This window comes from Passer montanus, unplaced genomic scaffold (genome assembly GCF_014805655.1).
Source record: "Passer montanus isolate IOZ18808 unplaced genomic scaffold, ASM1480565v1 scaffold193, whole genome shotgun sequence".
NCBI classification, from domain to species: Eukaryota; Metazoa; Chordata; class Aves; order Passeriformes; family Passeridae; genus Passer; species Passer montanus.
In genome coordinates, this window is record NW_024366514.1 from 210,469 (window position 1) to 228,347 (window position 17,879).

The 17,879-nt window shown below is 44.7% G+C and overlaps 1 protein-coding gene across 1 annotated transcript in view; it reads left to right on the top strand.

The window, feature by feature from the left end:
• Positions 1-16,471, top strand: part of INPP5D (inositol polyphosphate-5-phosphatase D) — a 52,262-nt gene extending 35,791 nt beyond the window's left edge. Inside the window, exons 10-28 of the mRNA XM_039706480.1 lie at positions 96-202; positions 717-819; positions 1,856-2,052; positions 2,895-3,012; positions 3,499-3,595; positions 4,649-4,787; positions 5,456-5,564; positions 5,720-5,808; positions 6,044-6,125; positions 7,277-7,366; positions 7,527-7,640; positions 8,767-8,849; positions 9,860-9,947; positions 10,672-10,821; positions 11,536-11,629; positions 11,864-11,971; positions 12,475-12,744; positions 13,655-14,231; positions 15,422-16,471. Of these exons, the coding sequence (XP_039562414.1) occupies positions 96-202; positions 717-819; positions 1,856-2,052; positions 2,895-3,012; positions 3,499-3,595; positions 4,649-4,787; positions 5,456-5,564; positions 5,720-5,808; positions 6,044-6,125; positions 7,277-7,366; positions 7,527-7,640; positions 8,767-8,849; positions 9,860-9,947; positions 10,672-10,821; positions 11,536-11,629; positions 11,864-11,971; positions 12,475-12,744; positions 13,655-14,231; positions 15,422-15,424 (2,618 nt within the window). The 3' untranslated portion in view covers positions 15,425-16,471. The remainder of the gene's footprint in view (positions 1-95; positions 203-716; positions 820-1,855; positions 2,053-2,894; positions 3,013-3,498; positions 3,596-4,648; positions 4,788-5,455; positions 5,565-5,719; positions 5,809-6,043; positions 6,126-7,276; positions 7,367-7,526; positions 7,641-8,766; positions 8,850-9,859; positions 9,948-10,671; positions 10,822-11,535; positions 11,630-11,863; positions 11,972-12,474; positions 12,745-13,654; positions 14,232-15,421) is intronic.
• The last annotated feature ends 1,408 nt before the right edge of the window (positions 16,472-17,879 follow it).

Consider the following 17,879-nt stretch of genomic DNA (forward strand, 5'->3'; position numbering starts at 1 on the left):
CCATGGAAATCCCAAGCCTTTGAGCAGAGTTCTGTTCATTTTGGTGGGACCCTTATTTCAGTGACTGCAGCTCATAACACCCAGCCTGTATTCAGTCTTGCAGCTCATCAAGTCCCAGAAGGTTCCAAACAAGCTGGTTATTGTTCTGGAAACAGAAAAAGAAAAAACACAGCGGAAGGAATATATTTTTTCTGATTCCAAGGTATGTACATGGTGTCTGTTTCCTGCCAGCCTGGAACAGGTACTTGGGTGGGAGTGGAACATGGGGCATTCCTTAGTAGAAAGTGGAACTGTTGAAGGACAGTAGCTGCCTTTGTAAAAAAAAAAAAAAAAATTTCTCCTTTGTTCTGGAAACATCCAGAAAATGAGCATGTATACTGTCCAAAGGGACATAGTGGACACCTAAGTGCTGTCACTGAGGAAGGAGGATAGAGCAAGCACTGAAGAGAACAAGGAGTCAGGATGGCTACTGTGAAAAGTTTCTTATAGAAATGACAGAAGAAAAGATTTTTTTCTGACCAGATGAGCATTTGTTAGAGCAATGCACAAGCTAAATGCCTAAAAAAGCACCACAGGAAAGGCAGCCTCTTGGAAGGTTTCAGGATAGTGCAGAGCCCTTCAATGTGTGGGGAATTTCCTGGTTCAGCAGGTTTTTCAAGAGGTCATGGCAGAGGAGTTAAGTATCTCATTAATTTTCTCTGCTCTTCCCTGTCCAGAAGAGAGAAGGGTTCTGCCAGCTTTTGCAGCAGATGAAGAATAAACACTCAGAGCAACCAGAGCCTGATATGATCACCATCTTCATTGGCACCTGGAATATGGGTATGGGCTCCCTTCTGCCATGGGCACTCCTCCAGACACTAAAGCCTAAAGGTGTGCTCAGCTGGCACAATGAGCTCCAGACTCTCTGTGTTGGGTTCTGAAGGATTGCTCAAGTGACAGGGAATTGTGGCTGGCACAAAGCAGGTGGAGCAATGCACATCATTGTCCACCGTGCAGAAAGGACAGGAGCAATTCCACAAACTGTGTAGGCACACAGTTTGTGATAATTAGGAGTGGGGCTGTGGCTGAGCCTCATCCCCAGTGGGCACAGCTGTGAACAGCAGGTGAGCAGCACTGACAGCAATGAGCCATGGAGTGCCCAGGGCACTGAGCAACCACCAAAGGGAGCAGAGGGCACACAGGTGCAATGCATCAACATGAGGGGATAAAAAGTTGGGCTAAAGAACAGGAGGGACAAACACTTGCAGCCTTCTGAAGTGATATGATGTTATTCTGTCAGGGTTGAAGATTTCTGAGATTGTACGGCAAGGCTATGTGTATCATGGCCGTCTCAACTGCTGCATGTGCTGTGATCTATGCTGTGACAAAACTGCACATCAGCTGCTCTCATTTGACTAGGGACATTTCATGTCCAGCCTGGGAAGACAGCTGAGTGTCTGTGGTACTTAGAGGAGGGGACAAGGTGTGGTTGAGGACAGTGGAATATAGGTTATTTTTCTCCTTTTTGAGACAGTAGCCTTGTTCAGCTCCTGTGAGCTGAGCTGTCTGTTTGGCCATCCTTAAGGAATAAGGTCAAGGCAGTGGTAGGCCAGGAGGAGTACAGCTCCTTGCCTTTACTCCTGGCTAGCCTTGGCCTTGGAAAACTCATTAACAAGAGGAAGGTGTTCAGAGCAGAATCACTTCTTTCTCAGTGACTCAGGTGGGGATAACATCATTGTCATCTTAGAATTGCGTGCCCTGGCTGATACAAAGGTGATATGAGATATGAAACCTATCATTTGTGTCCCCATGTGTTATCTTCATCCTGATTTTGACATGCTCTGACTTCCTTTGGTGTTTGATGTGTTAACAAAAGGTGCAGCTCCAGCCCCAAAGAAGATCACCTCCTGGTTCCTCTCCAAGGGGCAGGGGAGGACCCGTGATGACACTGCTGACTACATTCCTCATGACATCTATGTGATTGGCACCCAGGAGGATCCCCAGGGGGAGAAGGAATGGCTGGAGACCCTAAGGCAATCTCTGCAGGAGATCACCAGTATCAGCTTCAAAGTGGTGAGGAGTTATTCCAATTATTGCGTGGAACTCAGGAAATGAGGGTGTACATGTTGAACAAATAAAAGAGATGGGAACAAGTGGGATTTTGCCTGTACCTCCTCCCTATCTCTCACTTTATTTTCATTGCATTTGGGTGAAGGAGAATGAACTGAATATGTCTGTGGGCTCCACAAGATGCCCCCCCGGAGCTGGCTAGATGGACCTGTTACTGTGGACAGTGCCCTCCCCTGGCCATAGTAGGGACCCTGCCAGTCTAGGAGCAAGGGGAGATGCTGAGCACTCAAGCTGAGTGCTGGTGTTATTTTGACTTTCAAAAAGGAGGAAACTGTTAAACTTCCTGAGCCAATTGTAGCCTAGATCTAATCCTAGGCTATTGCACTTTCAAAGTAGGATGTAACAGTACACAGGCAGAGAAGAGAAACTTGAACCTTATTAAAACCAGCTTTGGACATTCGTCTCGTCCTAGGCTATTGCACGTTCAAAGTAGGATGTTAACAGTACACAGGCAGAGAAGAGAAACTTGAACCTTATTAAAACCAGCTTTGGACATTCCTGGGTTTCAGTGATGTCAAGAAACAAATCTAAGCATATCTGGAAAGCTAACTCTCAGGGTGATTGGGAAACTATTTTGTGCAAGTAAAATAATCCAAAGATTAACTAGAAAAAGGACTAGTATATAGCAAGGTTCCAGCATTGATTAAAATGACTGAAGACACATCCTGAGCATGGGAAGAAAATTTCTGTAGAAGTGCTATCGAAGGAGTCAGGAGGGCTGCAGCCACAGTGCAGCTTGGCAAGTAGTCGCAGAAATATAACCTCTACCCTTCCCATTCCTGCAGATAGCCATCCATACCCTCTGGAACATCCGGATCGTTGTCCTGGCCAAGCCAGAACACGAGAACCGCATCAGCCACATCTGCACAGCCAATGTGAAGACGGGCATCGCGAACACGCTGGGTGAGGCACAGGCAGGGCCTGCCAGGCAGCTGCAATCTGCTCAGCCCACAGGGAACAGCTCTTCTGCTACAACACTCCTTGGGCAACCTTTATGTGACACTCCTAAAGTTATATCCCACTAGCACTGGTTGTATTTTACCCTGTAAGAGAGGAAATCTATTTGTGTGTATACTTAGCATAAACACACACGCACACACACATATAAATATTTATATTCCCAGCAAACACTTTTGACTGGCTATTGGATTGCTCTTTCTTGGGTTATATAATGAAGTTGCACTTCTCTCCCTTCAACTAATTTTTTTAGCACCCTTAAAAATTTGTTCCCACAATCTGTGCTGTATGCACTAATTTTTTCTGTGTTAAGACAATTTCTCTTCTCTATCCTCCACTTTACTTCACATGTGCTAGGTGCTTTATTGTCTTTGCTAGACTCAGCCTGGAGGTGGATTAACTTTTTGTCATTTTTGGATTCCCTTTTGCCAGGTAATAAAGGAGCAGTGGGGGTGTCATTCATGTTTAATGGAACCTCCTTTGGGTTTGTTAACAGCCATTTGACTTCAGGAAGTGAAAAGAAACACAGGTAAGATACACCCTCCCCTCTCAAAAATGGCTGTTGAGCCAGGGTGAAATTCTCTGGGCCATGTTTGGAAGGAGGGCCCACCAGACAGGCACAAACATGTCTTCCTGACCATTAAAAAAAACCTGTTTAACATCTCCTGGGAGGGCATTTAAACAGGGGACTTCTGCTATGTGGCCATAGCACATGGGTGCAGGGGAAATGAATGGCAAAATTGTTTCAGAACCAAGTGTAAAAGTCTCACAAAACATTTGCGTGACCTGTCCTGAAAATCCACTGCATGAGGAAACCAGTTCCATGATCTACAGTGCATTGGAGAAATGTGGGAAGGCTTTCCCATCCCAAAATAATGTACTGAAGGGGACTGTCTTCCTTCTCACTGTAGGCAGTACTGTGAGCCCTAGGACACAGCTGAGAAAGATCCTTCAGGAATACCAGGAGGGAGGTGTAGAACAGGAATATCCCCACCATGACTAATTCTCTATACCCAGCTGTGAAATAAGTGTTTGTGGATTAAGCAGGTTCTGGTCAGCTCAGGCCTGGAAGGCAAAGATTCTTACACCACTGGGAAATCAGTGCCCACACTGGGAGGAGCTGGAGCAGTTGGAAGGAGTGGTTTTGAAAGTGAAGAGGACTTGAAATGAAGATTTTGGCCTTGCCATCTTTCCCAGTCCAGGAAACAGATGGTGTGAGATTTCTGCACAGGATCTTTGCAACTGATGAAATAGAAAAACTTCTATTGAAGGGTTCCTCAGAAGGGTTCCTGGAAAAGCTGCCAAAATCTAGTTATGTGTTTGCTGCTGAAATCTGAAGGAAACAATCTAATGCTAGGTTTCTAGGACATGTAGCTCAGAAAAGCACAGCCCCAGAAGGCAGCAGAAGTGGCTTCAGGAGCACACTCCCTGGGCCTGTCTGCTGGGGTGGCAGGTTCTGAGTTTCTGATCTGTTCCTCTGTAGCAGCTCCCTCCTGGAAAAGCTGCAGCCTCTGCCATCCCAGGCATTTGGAAACTGCATGGCAGTTTAGGATGTCAGGCAGATGTTTTCTTGTCTTGACAGACGCAACCAGAACTACACGAACATCCTGCGCTTCCTGACACTGGGAGATAAGAAACTGAGTCCATTTAACATCACTCATCGCTTTACTCATCTTTTCTGGCTGGGAGACTTGAACTACCGTGTGGAACAGCCCCCGACGGTGCGGGATGCTGCAGGAAGCCCTGCAGGGACAGCACGCTCTGTTGCTATAGGAGTGTTCTCTTCTTCCAGTCTAGGGCAACCTGACAAAAAAGAGGGGAGACAGAAGGGATCCCCAGGGCGTGAGTGTGGCCCCAGTTGAAGGAGAGGAAGGAAATCCCCTTTGCCCTCTCCAAGGATTAATGGACCCAGGAATGCCATCTGGCACACTTTGCTGCTTCAGGCAGCCTTGGTTCCCCAAACCTCCTGACTTTCCTTCCCACTGTGAATAAGCATCTGTCCCTGAATGGTTCAATCCAGAGATTGCCTTTCTGCTCTGGTTGGTGAGCTTGGAATGGCTCAGAGGCCCTCAGGAACAGGCAAGCCCTCATAAATACTGGATAGGTTTCAGTATGTGGGAGAAAACACTAAGCTTGGTGTCGATGTGCATGTGGTTGTGAGTGTGTGTCCTTGTGTGGGGGATGTGTGGGCATTTCAATACCTGTTTTGATAGACAAATGTTCAGCCACACAAAAAAGGCTGGGGCTTTTCAGTGAAGGGAAGGACAGGGAAGTGGCAGGGGCTACAGCTCTGTCAAACAGTGCAGGAGCACTCACCAGTTAACCTGTGAGGGGAGTATTTATAAGAGGTTTTGCATCATCTGCAGCTCTGCTGTTTCCCTGTTGGCAGGAAGCAGAAAATATTATCCAGAAGATCAGGCAGCAGCAGTATCCGGAGCTGCTGGCTTTTGACCAGCTTCTCCTCGAGAGAAGAGACCAAAAGGTGTTCCTGCAGTTCGGTGAGACCCTGTATTGGCTGGCAGGTTCCTTTGCTACATCCACCAGCTTTCTCTGCCAGCCCCAGCATGGGGCAGGGTGTAAAGGGCAGTGGCTCTCTTGCCCAGGTGAGGGTTCCCAATGGCCAAGCTGTAACCAAGCTCTTTCCCTGTTTTAGAGGAAGAAGAGATTACTTTTGCTCCAACCTACCGCTTTGAGAGAGGCACCCGGGAGAAGTATGTTTACACCAAGCAAAAAGCTACAGGGGTAGGTTAAAACTGATTTCCCTTCAGAGGTATGTGACAGAGCTGTGACAGCAACTCCTGCAGAAGAAAGTGACCTAAACCAGTCTCTGTGTTTTCTGCCCTTGTGTTTTGAAAGGAGTCAATATAAACAAAAAGACTTGACACAAATATATGGTGCTTGGGTGAATGAATTTTCTGATCTTTTGTGAACTGGCCCTTTCCATTCTTCTTGACATTACTTCTCCTTTGGTTTGCAGATGAAGTACAACTTGCCATCCTGGTGTGATCGAGTGCTCTGGAAATCCTACCCCATGGTGCACGTTGTGTGTCAGTCCTATGGTGGGTGGAGAACAGATTGTCGATAGCAAGGCAACCAGTCTGAAACGGAAATGATTCAGAACAGAGTCTGTAGGATCTCCCTGCACTGCCAGGCACTCAGCATAGAGGGACCTGATGTTAAATGAGGCAGAGGGGAGCCAAAAATCTCTCTGCCTGTAACCTTACAGAGCTGGGAATTCATTCTGTTATTCTTTTATATGCAGAACACCACCTGGACAGTTGCAGCTGTCCAACTTTAGACCATGCTGTAGGATCATTTTACACCAGTTATTTCTTGGCAGCAACCACCACTTTTCCTGTGCAGTCACTACCAGGAACTCCTGACAGTGAGTGCCAGCAGGACAGACCCTGTGTGCACAGTCCAGTCTGCAGAGACTGGAGCTGCAAACACATCTCTTGTACCAAATCATATTCAAGAACTGTGTGGTACCAGGAGCCTGTTCCCTTTCCTGCTGAGAAGCATCACCAAAGTGCAGTTCAGGGAAGAGAAAAAGCCCACAAAACCTGTTTAATAAAAGACTCAAATACCAGTTCCTGAAATGTCATCAACTATTTGTAGGACTGAGCATCTGAGTATGCTGTTCATGGTTTCCTACATGTAGATTGGGAGCAGGGCTGTGAAAGTCTCTCAGGTACAAGGCAGGCTGATCTGATGCTGAGATCAGAGCCCATGATGCTGAGGCGTGGGGTTGAATAGGCCTCTCTGGAATGACTGGGTCCGCTGGAACTCTGTGTGTGTTTAGATACAATCAGGCCTTGGTCACCCACTGTTAACTTTGGGCCAGGAGCAAACTGTGTAGCACTGAAGCAGCACCAGTGTATTCTTGTGTGATTTCCTGCCATATTAGAGCTATACTTAGCTGTGCATGTTGCAGAGGTAACCAGGAAGCTTTTTGTACAGGAGGAATGTAACACTGACAGTCATCTACAAAACAGTACAGTAAAATGGTGTCCATTAACCAAATCTTTCTGTATTCTGACAGAAGAGTTACGTTCATATGTACTGACAGGAATTTATGTAGAGAAACACATTTGACTGGAGACAGTTACCAGAGAGACTGTTACGTTTTCTGGAAAATTACTGAATGATATTTCTTTGGCAGTGATCTCCCTGGAGCAGGGCAGTAATCATCCTCCCTTTCTCCTGGCAGGCTGCACCACTGACATCATGACAAGTGACCACAGTCCTGTGTTTGCCACCTTTGAAGTGGGAGTCACCTCACAGTTTGTTTCCAAGAACGGTCAGTCAGGTTGCGTGCATGTGTGCCATCTTTGCCTTGGATACAGAATGCAGTGCTTTGTATATGATCAGAGAAAAAGCTGATTCTTTAGAAGTCCACTCAAAAATTCTCTCTCTATCTCCTGCTGAAAGTGACATTATTTTCCCTTCCTCTTTCCTAGACTCCAAATACACAGATTCCCAAGGGGAGATAGAGTTCCTGCACTGCTACGCTACTCTGAAGACCAAGTCCCAGACCAAGTTCTACATTGAGTTTCATTCTAGCTGCTTAGAAAGTATGGGTTTGCCCATCTTTATTGTTTCTGTCAAAGTTTTCTGCATGTTAGGATTAGTTTTCCTTTGTCTTGTTTTGATCTGAAAAACAGCTATGTGGATCATTTGTTCCACTGCATAAAAAGGGATGTCCTAAAGATTTGCTGTAGTTTGCAAGACATTCTATACTATCAGCAATACAGTCCAAACCCCATAGCCAAGGTAGTTGTAATCCATGCTTAGACATGTAGCCTTCCAACAGTTTTTCCACCTTGTTTGTCAGTCTGATAATTCCTTTCTTGATGGGAAACATATATATCTTGCTTATCACACAGAAAATGCCTACATAGTAAAGACATGATTGATTAAATTTCTATTTGTGCCTGCTACAAATGATCAGGTGATTTCAAAATTAAGCATCTGCATTATCCTAGCAAAAATAATTTGAAATAATTGAATTAACCTGGTTTAACAAAAAATAAGTCAGAGGATCAACTAAAAGGGAAATGAATGCTAGTGATGTGACTTTGTAAGTGGGACTGTGTACCCCACAGCACCGCAGATTTCACTGCCTGTGCCCATGCTGTGGGGCTGAGTCTCAGCTGTTTATGTAACACAAGCCTACGTGCCCTTGCTGTGGGTTTTTTAAAGCAATCTCCCATCACAGAACTGCTCTTGTAAGTGGGACAGCAAGCCTTTGGTGGATGCTTCATCACATTATCGCATGTCAGAGCGCTGTGTCAAAGACAGTTCCATAAAAGATTATTTTTTGGCTGTATCAAAATTTGCATAAATTTCTATGGAAACAGTGTATTACAAATCTTAAATTAGAATTTCAAAAGTATGCTATCTTGAGTGGCGTAGGAAGAGCTGTCATGTTCCTATCCTCCGGTCCATGTATGCACTGATCTCCTCAGTGCCAAGTTTAACTGCAAAATGAAACCATTTAACAATGCTCTAGCAAAACCACTTGCAAATTTACTGTGTAAAAATTCACCCAAAGCTCAGACTTTAAGCTGCTTAATACTTTTAAAATTTGCGTCCAAGTAGGAAAATAATTGTAGGCTTTTTGGAGACATAGTGAAGAGGATTTGTAGCCCAGTTCTTGCTGTCTCTCTCTTGGTAAACTCCTTTCTTGTCCCTTTGCAGGCTTTGTAAAGAGCCAGGAAGGAGAAAATGAGGATGGAAATGAAGGGGAGCTTGTGGTAAAGTTTGTCGAGGCACTTCCAAAGGTAAACTGGGACAATACCTCCATATTTGTATGGAAGAGAAGCTTCCACTTTCATCCCTTAAGAAATGTTAGGTCTTTTACTTTCATAAATACTACTTTCAGGAACATTGTTGTGGTCTTGTTTACACTTAAAGGAACTGTAAGAATGCAGGATGGGCTTAGGCTAAACAGAGTATGTTGTAAGCAGGAAAGGACTTTCATATGTCAGTGTACTTACGTATCTATGAAGAATTTTGCTGATGTGATTATGCCATTCAGGACCATGACTTTTTTTCTCACCTTTTTAGAGAACATAATGTTGGTTTGAGCAGGCCCTTTTTTTTTTTTTAGTGTTAAATGGAAAAGAAAACATCTTAAAAAGTAACTCTGTCCTGGAGTTTCTTTGCCTGGTCAGATAAAACTTGGTATATTTTAGAAAAGTTGATTAAGTATTTTTTACCTGTGTTAAAAAGAACATCACTGTTCAGAAGTCATATTCCGAGTGTCAGTGTCAGACACAAGTTCTGTCCTTGAGATCAGAGCTGTCCTTCATGCATGGTGGGAGTTGAAAGAACTACAGGAGCTCCTGGATTTGGAGCAAAGGTGCATATCAATACCTTTCTAAATAGTCCAGAAGTGCTGACTTTGAAAAGAGTGCCTTACACTGAGAAACTGGGGAAAGGTTCTACGATAAGTGATTGCAACAACAGTCAGCCAGATTTTTGGGAACAGACTGTAATCAGAGTCCAGATGCCTTCCTCCTCAGGTGATTTTCAGTCCTGGACTACAGGAGAAAACTGCAGCTCATGCCATGAGTGTCAGATTTGCAGCATTCCATTTGCTGTGCTGGGACTCAGAGTGCAGCCTTCTATCACAGAAATCCAGATATTATCAGAGGCTGATTCTGGAGGTGATGTGATACCCTTATGGGTTTATCCAGCAGGGCTTTCCTCATTTGGGACTGAGTTCCAGGGAGAAGTGTACTCCTGTCAACCATGTGTTGTATTGACCCACCTTAACATGTCTTTGCAGCTGACTCCAATTATTTCAGACCCAGAATACCTACTGGATCAACATATCCTGATCAGCATTAAGTCGTCAGACAGTGATGAATCTTATGGTAAGTGCTCGGCTGTAAAGTTCTGGATGAGTCAAAATCTACTTAGATTCTTCCAAGCTACTGAAAGAGTGGGAGAGAAGTAAGTCCTATAGACTGAACAGCTATGATTTAGAACTCAACATACACAGAAATATATATTCACTGTGGGCAATGTTTTGTAAGTAATTATGATTAAAGGAATATGAACTCAAAGCAACAACCTGTGTGAGCTTTACCAGCTCTGAAAGAGCAGTGTTTTAAAAAGAAAGTCCTTTACAGGGACTAAATCAGGAATCAGCATGTTTAAATGCATTTATTCAGAGCATACAAATTCTGTTTCACTTGCACTTACTTGAGGCATATCTCTTGGCTACAGAAAAGTTGGCTGTGCTTGTGGCTCCCAGACTGTCACCAGCCAGAGAATGCAGTCCTTGTCCACAGAAGGCTCTTTGCCTAAATCCCATTAACAGCAATAGCAGCCATAGGCTTGTGTTTTCCTTACAGGAGTGGAAGCTCAGAAGCCTGAGGTTACCACAGGTAACTTCAATACTCAAATCCTTCACACACACATGAAGTGAAATAAATGCCCCTAATTTCTCAGGAGATATTATGCTCCTTACTGTGATCCAAAGCAGATTCTCTCCAGTAGTTACATACCTGTCAGTGCATTGGTAGTAGATGACACAAAATATTTCAGTGCTTTGTTTCTCAGTCCCAGCCTCATTGTCTCCCTGTTGTCTTTTAGGGGAAGGCTGCATTGCCTTGCGAATAGAAGCAACAGAATCCTTAGCACCTATCCATACTGTGCTCACACACCATGGAGAGAAAACAGGGATCTTCCAAGGTGAAATCAAGTTACAAACGTCACAAGGAAAACAGAGAGAGAAACTGTATGGTAAGGAGCATCATTGCTGCAATGCTCACACTAGAGAATGCTCATCTCAAAAGATTTCTGATAACTGTCAAGGAATTGAAAATTATCTCCAGAGTGCTTGTAGTCACAGAGAATGCTTTTGATGCAGAGTGCAAGGAGGTATGAGTATGGTTAGCTCTCAGGAGCATACCCGTACTCTTTCAGGAAGACAGAACAATTGGATTCTGTGGGGTTTTTCATCAATCAAGTAAATTCAGCAGACTGAGAGAGCCCCCTGTCTGTCACCTGCACTGGTTTTATTGAATGGGGATCCCTTACTTCCATTTGTGACATGGCACACTCCATGCCAAGCTCTCCCTGCTCCAGTCATCCTGGGGAGCAAAGAGTATGTCAGGCTCTCAATGAGCACTTTCTTAGCTAGAAGATCACAAACTTTGCTTTTTTCACCTTGCTATCTGTTGTTCTCATTCAGAGTATAGAGACAACCATTTACAATTATTCATTATATCTACAATTATTCTCAATGGTAAAATGACTGTATGTGGCTGTTTGGTGGGTCATGACCTTTGTATTTCAAGACACATTTCTTCCTCTGTCAACAAGACATGACATGTATTAGTGGATAGTTGAAAATATAACAGCAACAACGGCTTAAAACTGTCCATCACTGAACATGGGAACACAAAAAACTTGAGCAGATAGACTCTGGAGATGTGTGCCCCTTCTTTCCCTCAGATTTTGTCAAGATTGAACGTGATGAAATCACTGGTCAGAAACCAAAGAACGTCAGCAATTTAGAGCCTAACAAAGACTGGGATCTGGCTAACAGGTAAAGGGCAAGTGGGTAAGTCAGTTCCAGGAAAATGGTTGGCACCATAAATGCAAAGTTGGGCTTGCTGTGGGAGCAGCATCAACAGGGGTGCTGAGCACTGGGAAGCTGCTTTGTGGCTCTCTGGTCAGGACTGGTCAATGCTCCTGTCCCCAAAGGTTCAAAAGCTGAGAGTGCAGTAGCCAGAACAGGTCGCTGAACCCTCTTTAAAAAAGGCCTTCTTATTTCCAATAGAAAGTCAAAATCTACTCATCTGATGGCCAGAGAGGCAGCAGCCATCGCTCGCTACTGGGGGAGCGCTGTCTCTTCTCCAGACAGCCCAGGAAAGGAGGATATTTTACGGTAACCTTGCCACCTTACCTCTGACAGCTTGGGGTGGGAAGCTATGCTCAAACTGCTTGGCTTTTCCTTTCAAAGAGTCACAGCATGAGTCTGAGTAAGGCTCTCCTTTCACCTTTTTTCACTGGGGCTTTTCCTTGAGGGCAGCTTCTGGCTGGGCCCAGAAACCTATGACAGCCCCCATATGTGGCTGCAGAAGCTGAGTGCTCTCTGCAGCCTGGAAAGGGAAGCATCTGCTATAGCCACAGGAACTATTTTGGGGGTGGGGGAGGTTGTCTTGACCCAGCTGCTTCCTCTCCAGTGACCAAGGGGAGTGAGGCACTAACAGGACTCCCACTTTTTCTGTGATTCTGAAGCAACAGTGACCAAAAAAAAAAAAAAAAGGAAGCAGGTATTGAATCTAAGCAGTCAGTGGGTACTAACTCCTTTGAAGCTGGCAGGGAGACAAAAATCCCCAAACCTATTTGTGCATGTGCCTCCCTAACAATATTTCTTCTCTTGAGCAGCTCCACCCCCACAGACATCAGCAACCCCAACTACCTGGGCATGGCTCCCTTCTCTCAGCAGCCCTCTGCAACCTCCCAGCTTAAGCAGACACTTTCATCAGAGCAGGCACCTTCCCTCTGGAACTATGAGCAGCAGTCCAAAGAGAACACCTCCTTAATGGGGCAGAGTCACTCATCCTCCACATCACCCTCCTTGTCACCTCTGTCTCCAAAACCATCCCTCCAGCCGACAGCAAACAGAAGCATTTGTAATTGGAATCAAGAGTACCAGTGAGTGTTTGAGTTTTGTACTGAGTCTGGGCTCCTCTCTCCTGTCATTCTGCACAGTCACTGTTTCATTAGCTCAGCTCTCTGCTCCAGCATGCGCTGACTGCCAGAGAAGAGCTTGACACATGGAACACAACTCATCCAAAGACACCCAAAGAACATATGCCACTCACCTCTATTCCACTCTGCTCAGTGATATTGTGGCTGATTTTTTAAAGTACTTTGCAGGTGAAAGCTGGCCAAATCAGGTCTAGTGACCCAAACCCATAGGACCTGCTGGGTCCCATTGTACAGCTGTGCAGTCATTCCAGGCTGAGCTGCAGCTCAAAGGGCTCTGCTGGGAATGCACATGGATTGTCTAACCCTACACTGTGCATTTGGGTGCATTAAGGAAATTTATCCCTTCCTTAGGAATACCATGCTGCATTGGTAGCAAGAAGAGATTGACCCAATTGTAAAATGCCACAGTATGATGTGAGCTCTTATTTTAAGCCTCTAGACAACCATTTCTATCCTCTCTGCGAGATCTGAAGATTAATATTGAAATTCAGATTTGTGTGTGTTGCAGAGTCATCAAAGGAGTGGCATAGTTTGGCTCGGTAGTTTATCTGTGTTTAAAAAAAAGCCAAACATCACTTTGACAGAACTGTAACCTAGCAGGCAGTTTACACAATGCTATGCATATTTGCTCTCTATCACGTTACTAATGATTAAACAAAGTAAAACACACTTCTCTCTGTTAAACACACTTTTGTTCTCCCTCCCCAAATTTAATTGTTTTCCTGTTGCCTCTTCAGGCAGTCAGTTTAATTTGCTCACACTCATTTACTATTCATGTCCTCTCTAAATCAGTCAGGGCCTCTTTTTCCTGCTCTTCACAAGTCTCATTTTTACCCTACTTCCATGACTGTAGGCTGCCTGACATGGGGAAATCCACAGCTGAGCCTGTGCTGCAGGAGGAAGGGCAGCAAAGGCCAGAGATGTTTGAGAACCCACTGTATGGCTCCATGGGCTCCAAGGGCAAGGTGGCCCCCAAGAAAGAGCAGGAATATCCCAAGGCTTTGTGGAAAGAGCAGCCGCCACTGCCTGAGCAGAGCTGTCATCTCACAAAGCCACAGGAGCCTGAGTGCAGCAAGACCTCTGGCAAACAGCCATCACCACCTTTCCTGGTGCCCACACAGCGATTCCGGTCCTACACTTCATCCTACCAACAGGAAGAAAAGAATACAGGGGAAAAGAACCAAGGCAAACCAAAGATGACAACACCACTGGAAAACTCGGCACCGCTCAAAAAACTCGTGAAGCCATCAAGGGCTGAAGTCAGCCTGAGCATGCAGGGACAGCAGAACAAGCCACCCCTTCCCTCCAAGAGCCGGGCAGTGCTGGACATGCAGAACTCCAAGGGCCGTGACTATCGGGACAGCTCAGAGCTGCCGCACGCCGGGAAGCACCGGATGGAGGAGGGCCCGGTCAGCAGGACAACTACACCGGTGCGTTACTGGGGGAATGAACTGGGCTGGGAGATGGCACTGCAACTGGAGTGATATTGGCTCACTCACCAAGTCCTCACTCCAGGGTTCCTGTCCAAGCTCAGTGCTGTCCCACAAACCTACAGGGCTTGCAGAGCAAGCGGTGCCAGGGAACATCCTAAAGCAGTATTGCTGCAGAGGATGGCATGTTGTGAAACTGTGGCCTTTATTGTATTTGTGGGGTCCCTTGTGGCAGGAAGGAATGATGAATCTGACTCCATGTTCTCAGAAGGCTAATTTACTATTTTATGACACTATATTATATTAAAAATACCAAACTAAACTATACTAAAGAATACAGAAAGGATACTTACAGAAGGCTAAAAAGATAATAATGAAACTTGTGACTCTCTCTCCAGAGTCCAACACAGCTTGACACAAATTGGCCATTGAGTCAAAACAACTCACAGCAGAAACCAATGAAACAATCACCTGTTGATAAACAATTTCCAACCACATTCCAAAGCAGCAAAACACGGGAGAAGCAATGAGATATTATTGTTTTCCTTTTTCTCTGAGGCTTCTCAGCTTCCTAGGAGAAAAATCCTGGGTGAAGGGATTTTTCAGAAAACATGAATGTGACAGGCCTTAGCTTTGCAGGAATTTTTATCTTCTTCTGGACTGTTTAAGCCTGGTAGTAACACGAGGAATGCAAATAGTCAGTACGTTGCTATGTCTTGTTTTGGGCATACTGTGCTCTTCCTGAAAGTGGCTGATCCTGGCCCGATAGCACAAATCTGTAGGATTGGGCAATGGATTTGCTTTGCTGTAAGAAATAAAAAGATGCTGAAAAAAGTAATAAAAAGATGATTAAAAGTATTTAGTAGTTAGTGGTAAACACTTAGTAACTTAGAACAGTGTGTCCAAAACCATTACTGAACCCTCTACAGAAATAATTAGACATATACTTTCCTGGGCTGGTGGGTTTACTCACTGTGGTTTGGTTCAGTTTTGTGTTGTTTTTGGGGTTTTTTTCAACCGAGCATAAGAGCTGTATGAGAAGGAGTAGGGGAGGCCTTAGTAAGTGCATTTGGGAGAAAAAGCCCACTTGAGCAGGCTGTAGGACTTTTTTCTTTTTCCATCTCCATCAAAACTTGTAGAATTGACAGTATTGACAATTGGCAAGCTGACATCTTCTCTTGTCTCTACAGTGAACGTGACACAGCAGCTGGTGGTACTCTAGGAGGAATCCTGATGGGAAGAATGATGGAGACTACTGCTTTGTTCACACTGATGTCCTCTAGTCTGGTTCTAAAAAAGACTGAGGAATTTTATTTTTGAGGGTGCAGCCCTCCCTGTGATTATGAAAATGTTATAGCTGAGAAGCTTATCCTATGTTGCTCAGACCAAGAGGGGCCAGAACCACAATACCAAATGCAAGTTATTGTTTTGAGTGTCACTTTGGTACTTCCATGTGAAGGTGGGTGGCCAAGTACAAGCATTAGTAAATGTTTTGGAAAAGAGGACGGTACGGTACAAGGACTAGGAGATGAAAAGGGTGCATTGATAAAAACCCCTTCCTACAAAAGCAAGATTTCTATTTTGTGTTACAGGATTCCTATTAAAGAGTGATATGTAAAAGAAAGCATCTTAAAAGCGGTACAGCTCCGAAAGCATGTCCTATCCATGGAGCAAGGAGGTCAGGGAGAGTGGGGAAAGAGCAGATACTGATGCAGGTCACACACCCTCAGTGGAGCCAGCCTTGCCTGGAGCTCGGGGCTGCATCCCTGCACCACCCAGGGGACACAGCAGGTGAGGGCCAGCCCATGGCACTGCAGCTCCTTTTCCTTCAAGCAGGCCCTGCTTTGACAGTCCAACAAACAGAGGGAAACACCAGAACCACAGGCAAAAACAGGGGAAGAGGAAGGGCCCATGGGAGCTCAGGAGTAAAACTGCCTGGAGGGGCAGATAGCAGCACCCCAGCCTGCCTGGCAGCAAGCACTCTGCTTTGGAGAACACTGGCCAGCTGGTTTTGGAGCATTCTTAACAGACTAATGCTGACCTTACTGTACACTTTTGTTCATTGACTGAGAATGAATAATGTTAACATACTTGTAATTTCTGTTATATTTGTGTTAAGTATCAATACTGTGGTTACTATTAGACTAAGCATGTTGTGACTTAATCACTGTTATTGCTTCCATGTTGATTACTTAAAAAGTAATAAAATAGTCACCTTTCTGGTCATTGTTTATTGAAAATTCAGAACTGCCTGTCACATGATTCAGCTTTAGGTGGGTGTTACACTGGCTTGCTCAGTGACAGTAGTCCCTGCCCAGAGAAAACACCAAAGGCACCAAGGAGAGCAGGGAAGGCATGACATGGACAACTGAGAATGCATCCGTCTGTCTGCACAGACCTTTTGTGGATATACTGCTTTGACAACTACAGGACATGTTAGCAGGTACAGTTACTAATTGTGTGAGTGTAGAAAACATACAGCAATTTTACTGAAGGAGAAGAGACCAAGCACAGGCTTGTGAAAATGGGTGGAAGAGGACAACTTGTAGGTAGAAACCTTTCAAGAAAAGATGATTTTTTGCTATGCAGGTTGGAATTTCAAGGCATCGTTACTGAAGCAGCTGGCTCTACAACCTACAAATCAGCAAGAGAGACCATGAGCTTACACTCCGCTTGCTTTATTCAGCAGAACCCTCTCTGTGTAATTGCCATAATTCAGTAGCCGTGGTATTTTGCTGGCCCTGAGGAGCATTTCACTTTTCCAGGTTGCAGAAGAACTTGTGTGGCCATTGAATAAAACCTCCCTGGAGCAGGTGAGGTTTCTATCCAATACAGAGAGTTAGATCAGCTCTCAGTAATTCTGGACTGTGTTCAGATGTGGAGATGGAAATGGGATGAGCTTTCTATAAAAAAATTTAACTTCTCAACAATGAGACACTCTCAGATTTTTTTGCTTTATCCCTGACTCCCTAAACTGTAAAAAATAAAATGTATTCCCCAAAGCTTAGAAATTAAAAGCTGGATATAAAACAAATATAGCTTCCTGTGTCAATCTTCTGATTGAGAATGCTGCTTAAATTATGCACAGATTTGCAGATGAACAGATTTTGAGAACACTGGACTTGCTAAGGCATAAAAATCCATCCAGGTACATAATTTGGCCTGTCCTTTAGAAAGGCATGTTGCTGGGGAAGAAAAGCAGCACTCATCCAAGTTTCCAGCAGAAAAAAAAAAAACCCAAAAACATTCCTATTCCTATGCTAAAAATGGATTGCCTACCCACTTGGGGTTCCAAAGACAGTCTGATGGAATGGTGGCAAATGCCAGCAGGCTTTGTGCATGTGGACAATGTGCAAAAGAAGGCTCTGTAAAGAGCTTTCTGAAGCCACTCTTGATGAGAGTCTTCTCAGGTGAGCAGCTTAGACCAGGAGTGGAGAAGTGGGACAACTGGTGAGACACTACATAGTACTTGTCTCTGTGGCCAGACTGGCTGTGCCTTGGCATGGCAGAAGTGGTAACAACAGATATGGGAGCTTGGCAGATGTGAATATCAGAAAATTGGATTTAACAAATAAATCTGGTGCTTCTGTTTGTTATATTTAATTTTTAATTTCTGTCACAAAGCCTCTAAGATGATATCTACTGGTT